Below are 7848 nucleotides of genomic sequence, written 5' to 3'. Positions count from 1 at the left end.
GTGCTCGCATTAAGTTCAAGTCACTTATGCTTGCTTACAGAGTGATTGATGGTTCTGCTCCCACCTACTTAAATGTCCGTGTAAGGGCAAATGTTACACCCAGGATGCCGCGCTCGCCTCATGAGTGTCATTTAGCACTGCCGTCTGTGCAACTACGTCAATCCAGACTATTCTCATTTGTAGTTCCACGTTGGTAGAACAAACTCCCTAGCACTACCAGAGCAGGGGCGTCCCTCTCTACCTTTAAGAAGCTCTTGAAAACCCAACTCTTCAGAGAGCACCTCCCATCCTAAACTTGCACTTCGACTAGTACTTAACTTGCACTTACAGCAGTTACATTCCTGCACTTCTTTTTTCTATCTCTTATGTAAATTAGTATGTATTGTTACACTAGGTCTCTATTGCTCGTTGCTTGACTGTTCTCTCCCTTGTTTGGACAGAAGAGTCTGCTAAATGACTAAATGTAAATGTAATGATTAAAAGACGTTCCACACTGAAAACCCTCGTAGGCATTTTCACCTGTGTGTATGCTCTGATTAACATAAAACTCTTCATCAATTCAATTCAATTCAAGTCTTCTTTTTATAAAGTAGTTTTTTTGGTGTGAAAAATAGTGTCTCGATAATAATTATAATTGTACTACTAATGATAATGGACAAATAAATGAAGTAAAAAATCGTCAAGGGAAAAATATTATGAAAAAACTGACATATCTTTCAGTAAAAAATGAATGTAATGTACCGAATGAAAAACAAAACAACAACAACAATAAATGTTAATGTTTTATTCATTATTTACAGTTATGTGGTATTCTCTCTCAATATGTGGCAGGAGAGTAGACACTAGGATATTAGGTCTTTGTATTCACCTATTTCCCCTAGGAGTGATTTTTCTTCTCTTTTCATTTTTAAAAACCCAGAGCAAATATCTTCTGTTCTTGAGAAATAGGTTTCCCTGATATTGTTGTACTTATTACATTCTGTCAGGAAAAGAAACTCATCCTCCACTACCCGATTACTACAGTGAGTGCAGAGTCTGTTTTCTCGAGGTAGCCATGTTTGTCTGTGTACCCTTTTGACAATGACAATGCTTTGTTCCCTACCACCCTTTCTGTGCACCCCCACCCCGCCCCGAGACTCAACACATATTTCAGCTGTTGCCAAGCTCACAGCCTTCACATGATGATCTGTTTATGGCCTCATATCTAGACAGCTGATGCATACACTACTTTTACTTGTACATGCACTAGTAGATGCTTGTAGATTATAGTTTGTATAAAAGCACACACATATCTCCCCAACACCGTCACACACTTGAAAAACGTAGGTTTCAATCTCTTATCCCAACACATGCTTCAGGCATGAAGAAATTAGCCTTAATCATGTACATGACATGTTGTTTACAACTCATTTAACCAAAGACATTTAAAGAAAGTAAAAACTTTATCAAGTATAATCAGGGCAGCACAACAGAACCGTGGATCCTCCTGGTGTGTCTTGAGATGACCTATTTGGCGAAAGGCCTTTCCACACTGAGAACACTAATACGGCTTTTCCCCAGTATGGGTCCTCTGGTGTGTCTTGAGATGACCCATTTGGCGAAAGGCCTTTCCACACTGAGAACACTGATACGGCTTTTCCCCAGTGTGGATCCTCTGATGTGTCTTGAGAGCAGACATGTTACTAAAGACCTTCCCACACTGAGAACACTGATACGGCTTTTCCCCAGTATGGATCCTCTGGTGTGTCTTGAGATAATCAATTGTACTAAAAGCCTTCACACACTCCGAACACTGATACGGCTTTTCCCCAGTATGGATACTCTGGTGTGTCTTGAGAGCAGAGATGTGTCTAAAGTCCTTTCCACACTGAGAACACTGATACGGCTTTTCCCCAGTATGGATCCTCTGGTGTGTCTTGAGATGACCTATTTGGCTAAAGGCCTTTTCACACTGAGAACACTGATACGGCTTTTCCCCAGTATGGATCCTCTGGTGTGTCTTGAAATGCTCAATTGTACCAAAGGCCTTTCCACACTGAGAACACTGATACGCCTTTTCCCCACTATGGATCCTCTGGTGTGTCTTGAGATGATCAATTGTACTAAAAGCCTTCACACACTCCGAACACTGATACGGCTTTTCCCCAGTATGGATACTCTGGTGTGTCTTGAGAGCAGACATGTGTCTAAAGTCCTTTCCACACTGAGAACACTGATACGGCTTTTCCCCAGTATGGATCCTCTGGTGTGTCTTGAGATGACCTATTTGGCTAAAGGCCTTTCCACACTGAGAACACTGATACAGCTTTTCCCCAGTATGGATCCTCTGGTGTTTCTTGAGAGGACCTATTTGGCTAAAGGCCTTACCACACTGAGAACACTGATACGGCTTTTCCCCAGTATGGATCCTCTGGTGTACCTTGAGAGCAGACATGTGACTAAAGACCTTCCCACACTCTGAACAGTGATGGGGCTTTTCTCCTGTGTGTGTGATCTGATGGGAGGTGAGATATGATTTCCTACTGAAACTCTTCCCACAAGTAGTGCACTGATATGGCTTTTCCCCAGTATGGATCCTCTGGTGTGCCTTGAGAGGACCTATTTGGCTAAAGGCCTTTCCACAATGAGAACACTGATACGGCTTTTCCCCAGTATGAATCCTCTGGTGTGTCTTGAGGCTAGAAGTGTCCTTAAAGGAGTTTCCACACTGAGAACACTGATATGGCTTTTCCCCAGTATGGATCCTCTGGTGTCTCTTGAGGCTAGAAGTGTCCTTAAAGGAGTTTCCACACTGAGAACACTGATATGGCTTTTCCCCAGTATGGATCCTCTGGTGTCTCTTGAGGCTAGAAGTGTCCTTAAAGGAGTTTCCACATTGAGAACACTGATACGGCTTTTCCCCAGTATGAATCCTCTGGTGTGTCTTGAGGCTAGAAGTGTCCTTAAAGGAATTTCCACACTGAGAACACTGATATGGCTTTTCCCCAGTATGGATCCTCTGGTGTCTCTTGAGGCTAGAAGTGTCCTTAAAGGAGTTTCCACACTGAGAACACTGATACGGCTTTTCCCCAGTATGAATCCTCTGGTGTGTCTTGAGGCTAGAAGTGTCCTTAAAGGAGTTTCCACACTGAGAACACTGATATGGCTTTTCCCCAGTATGGATCCTCTGGTGTCTCTTGAGGCTAGAAGTGTCCTTAAAGGAGTTTCCACACTGAGAACACTCATGTGGCTTTTCACCAGTATGATTGGGACTTCTGTCTTTGTTTCTTTTTTCATCAGAGTTCCAACTCTTGTTAGATTGGATCCTTTGAATTTCTCCTGTAATATTTTAAAAAGAAAAAAATGAAACAATATATTCTCTCTTCTCCTCTTTCTGGTTTGCAATTTCTACAATACTGGCATATATTTTTGATGTATTGGTAATTTGTTAGAAATGAACATCATTTGGAAGTGACTTAGGATAAAAGTGTTTACTTAGAGCCTTAATGTAAATGTAAACAGAGATACACACACATGAATTACAGAGCTTCAGAAAAATTATTACAGACACTTTCTGTCCTTTGAATGCAGCAGACAGATATTACATATATTATCCCATAAGTAAGGTATTCACAGCCTGAATAGGTTTGAATAGGCTTAATATTGTGAAGCACAAGTTAGCCATTCTCTAAAATTCAACTATTGTAAATATAAATAACACATTACATTAAATAAGCAACTTACTTGTAGGTGAAGAGTCAAAGTCATTATTTTCTCTTAAATCATATTCTTCTTCAACTTTGATTTCCATCGGTGAATACTTTTCTTCTTTCAAAGTCATGATGGGTGACGTGTTCATTTCAGTCTTGCATTCACAATCCATTCCATGCTTTTCTTCCACTGTCTTACATGTAGACAGATACTCTTGTAGGAAATCATCAAATTCTTCTTCTTTTATCTCCTGCTTCACTGAAGTGGGCAGTTGTGTTGGTTCAGTAAATCCAGACATTTCAGACTTCAGTTCTGTTTTGGAATAAAAAACTTGATCAAACTATCCTTGGTGAATTACTGTATGCTTCCAGAGCATCACAGTGCCAGCCTTTAAAAGGTGAGTTTATTAATCTGACTCCACGCTGTGGGGTTAATATAATGCTTCTTCTGCCTGACCTATTATCTTCCTGGATTCAAACCTAGCCAATCAGGTGCAGGAGCTTTTGGAATGCAAACTAGCATGACAGAGGGTTATAAGCAGGAATTACACTTCTATGAGAACCGTTTACACTTCTGATGGCCATAGCTCAGCCTGCAGAAACTCCACAAAGGAGTGTAGTATGGGGGCTGGGGGTGTGAAGAGAAATGTGATGGGGGAGGAGAGTGAAGATGGGAGTGGGCTGGTAAACTGAAGGAAGCTTCCATTCTGTCTAAGCTTGTTTATACTCTATGTATAGGTGAGTATTTATTTAGCATGTGTGTTTTGTGTGTGTGTGTGTGTGTTTTGTGTGTGTTTGTGTGTGTTTTGTGTGTGTGTGAGTCTATCATATTGATATAAGGATAGAGAGGAAGTTTAATATCAGACCTTACATACCAGTGTGAAGCTCCACTTAAAAAATAATGGAAATAAATAGAATTCATGGGACCTAAAAAACTTTTTTTTGCGAGTACACAGGACATTATCATTTGCACCAGAATCCCAGACAATTACCCCAGTTAAATCTGAATACTTTACTTTTCATCTGTTTTTGCCTTACTGTGGATTGGGGTGGTGTGTCCACTCAATCATGTCTGGTTAACTCCAGTCCACTAGGGAGCAGCGAGGGGTCATTGAAGGCACTCGGCAAGGCAGGGATAAGAGAAGGAATTTGGGAGCTTGTGTTTGAACTCCATGCTTTTGACACCTGCTTTTGTCCTTCACTTCTTAAAGTAATCCAACCTTTCCTTTTCGGTTGAACTGCTGCAAATAAATGTATATGTTCTAACAACAAGCAGTCTGGTTATTGAAGTGTTACTTTGTTGAAGGGAGTTTGTGTGTGTGTGTGTTTAGTGATGTTTGTAGAGTGTGATTTGCACATGGTTGTGGGCAACTGATGATGATAGCCTGTCTTTTATTGTAGCCTGTTTTTATGGATATTTAATAAATGAACTCCATGCTTTTGACACCTGCTTTTGTCCTTCACTTCTTAAGTGTAAAGGACCTGTTTGTACTAGCCCAAGTTCCCCTAGGCTTGAGGCTAGTAACATAGGCCTTTTCACCTGTGTGTATGCTCTGATTAACCTAAAACTCTTCATCAATTCAATTCTGATCTATCAGTCTTATTCATGTAAAGAAGGTTTTTTTGTGTGTGTGTATAATAGTGTTTCTAATAATAATAATAATAATAATAATGATAATGGACAAACAAATGAAGTAAAAAATCGTCAAAGGTAAAATATTTTAAAATAAACTGACAAACCTTTCACTAAAACATTTACCAAATGAAAAAGAAAAAAAACAACAATAAATGTTAATGTTTTATTCATTATTTACAGTTATGTGGTATTATCTATCAATATGTGGCAAGAGAGTAGATACAAGGAGATTAGGTCTATGTATTCACCTATTTGCCCTAGGAGTGATTTTTCTTCTCTTTTCATTTTTATAAACCCAGAGCAAGTATCTTCTGTTCTTGAGAAGTAGGTTTCCCTGATGTTGTTGTACTTATTACATTCTGTCAGGAAAAGAAACTCATCCTCCACTACCCGATTACTACAGTGAGTGCAGAGTCTGTTTCCTCGAGGTAGCCATGTTTGTCTGTGTACCCTTTTGACAATGACAATGCTTTGTTCCCTACTACCCTTTCTGTGCACCCCCACCCCGCCCCGAGACTCAACACATATTTCAGCTGTTGCCAAGCTCACAGCCTTCACATGATAATCTGTTTATGGCCTCATATCTAGACAGCTGATGCATACACTACTTTTGCTTGTACATGCGCTAGTAGATGTTTGTAGATTGTATTTTGTATACAAGCACACACACCCCTCCTCAACACCATCAAACTCTTGAAAAACGTAGGTTTCAATCTTTACCCCAACACATGCTTCAGACATGAAGAAATTAGCCTCAATCTTGTGCATGACATTTTGTTTAAAATGAATTAAACCAAAGACATTTTAAAGAAAGTAAAAACTTTATCTGGTTTTATCAGGGCAGCACATCAGAACCGTGGATCATCTGGTGTGTCTTGAGATGACCTATTTGGCTAAAGGCCTTTTCACACTGAGAACACTGATACGGCTTTTCTCCAGTATGGGTCCTCTGGTGTGTCTTGAGATCAGACATGTTACTAAAGACCTTCCCACACTGAGAACAATGATACGGCTTTTCCCCAGTATGGATCCTCTGGTGTGTCTTGAGATGACCTATTTGGCTAAAGGCCTTTTCACACTGAGAACAATGATAAGGCTTTTCCCCAGTATGGATCCTCTGGTGTGTCTTGAGATGACCTATTTGGCTAAAGGCCTTTCCACACTGAGAACACTGATACGGCTTTTCACCAGTATGGATCCTCTGGTGTGTCTTGAGAGGACCTATTTGGCCAAAGGCCTTTTCACACTGAGAACACTGATACGGCTTCTCCCCAGTATGGATCCTCTGGTGTGTCTTGAAAGCAGACATGTGTCTAAAGGCCTTTCCACACTGAGAACACTGATACGGCTTTTCCCCAGTATGGATCCTCTGGTGTGTCTTGAGAGGACCTATTTGGCTAAAGGCCTTTTCACACTGAGAACACTGATACGGCTTCTCCCCAGTGTGGATCCTCTGGTGTGTCTTGAGAGGACCTATTTGGCTAAAGGCCTTTTCACACTGAGAACACTGATACGGCTTCTCCCCAGTATGGATCCTCTGGTGTTTCTTGAGATCAGACATGTGACTAAAGACCTTCCCACACTGAGAACACTCATGTGGTTTTTTTCCAGTATGTGTCATCATATGCTCGGTTAGGTGTGAGCGATGGGGACTTCTATCTTTGTTTCTTTTTTCCTCAGAGTTCCATTTCTTGTTAGATTGGATCCTTTGAATGTCTCCTGTAATATTTTAAGAAGAAAAAAATGAAACAATATATTCTCTCTTCTCCTCTTTCTGGTTTGCAATTTCTACAATACTGGCACATATATTTGATATGTATTTTGATATATTGGTTATTTGTTAGAAATGTACATCACTTGGAAGTGACTTAAGATAGAAGTGTCTACCAGAAGCTTGAATATAAATGTAAACAGAGATACACACACATGAATTACAGAGCTTCGGTACAAATGATTGCAGCCACTTTCTCTCCTTTGAATGCAGCAGACTACAGGTAGTATCCCATAAGTAAGGTATTCACAGTTCTATTTTCTCTCAATAGGTCTCATATTGTGAAGCACAAGTTAGCCATTCTCTAAAATACAAGTATTGTAAATATAAATAACACATTACAATAAACAAGCAACTTACTTGTAGGTGAAGAGTCAAAGTCATTATTTTCTCTTAAATCAAATTCTTCTTCAACTTTGATTTCCATTGGTGAATACTTTTCTTCTTTCAAGGTCATGATGGCTGACGTGTTCATTTCAGTCTTGCATTCACAATCCATTACAGGCTTTTCTTCCACTGTCTTACATGTAGACAGATACTCTTGTAGGAAATCATCAAATTCTTCTTCTTTTATCTCCTGCTTCACTGAAGTGGGCAGTTGTGTTGGTTCAGTAAATCCAGACATTTCAGACTTCAGTTCTGTTTTGGAAAAAAAAACTTGGTCAAACTATCCTTGGTGAATTACTGTATACTTCCAGAGCATCACAGTGCCAGCCTTTAAAAGGTGAGTTTATTAATCTGACTCCACGCTG

General features: G+C 40.0%; 1 protein-coding gene across 1 annotated transcript; it reads right to left on the bottom strand.

Moving 5' to 3' along the window:
- Window positions 1-1540: 1540 nt before the first annotated feature.
- Window positions 1541-7042, bottom strand: LOC116219236 (zinc finger protein 91-like; the record flags this gene model as incomplete). The annotated part of the gene is made up of 2 exons (XM_031562369.1): window positions 1541-3190; window positions 6467-7042. Coding segments are annotated over 2 exons (2226 nt in total), but the record flags the coding sequence as incomplete, so codon positions are not given.
- Between the last annotated feature and the right edge of the window lie 806 nt (window positions 7043-7848).

The sequence above is a fragment of the Clupea harengus genome, chromosome 24, assembly GCF_900700415.2.
Source record: "Clupea harengus chromosome 24, Ch_v2.0.2, whole genome shotgun sequence".
Classification (NCBI taxonomy): domain Eukaryota; kingdom Metazoa; phylum Chordata; class Actinopteri; order Clupeiformes; family Clupeidae; genus Clupea; species Clupea harengus.
The sequence above is the reverse complement of the archived record's forward strand: the minus strand, read 5'-3'. Positions and strand labels throughout refer to the sequence as shown.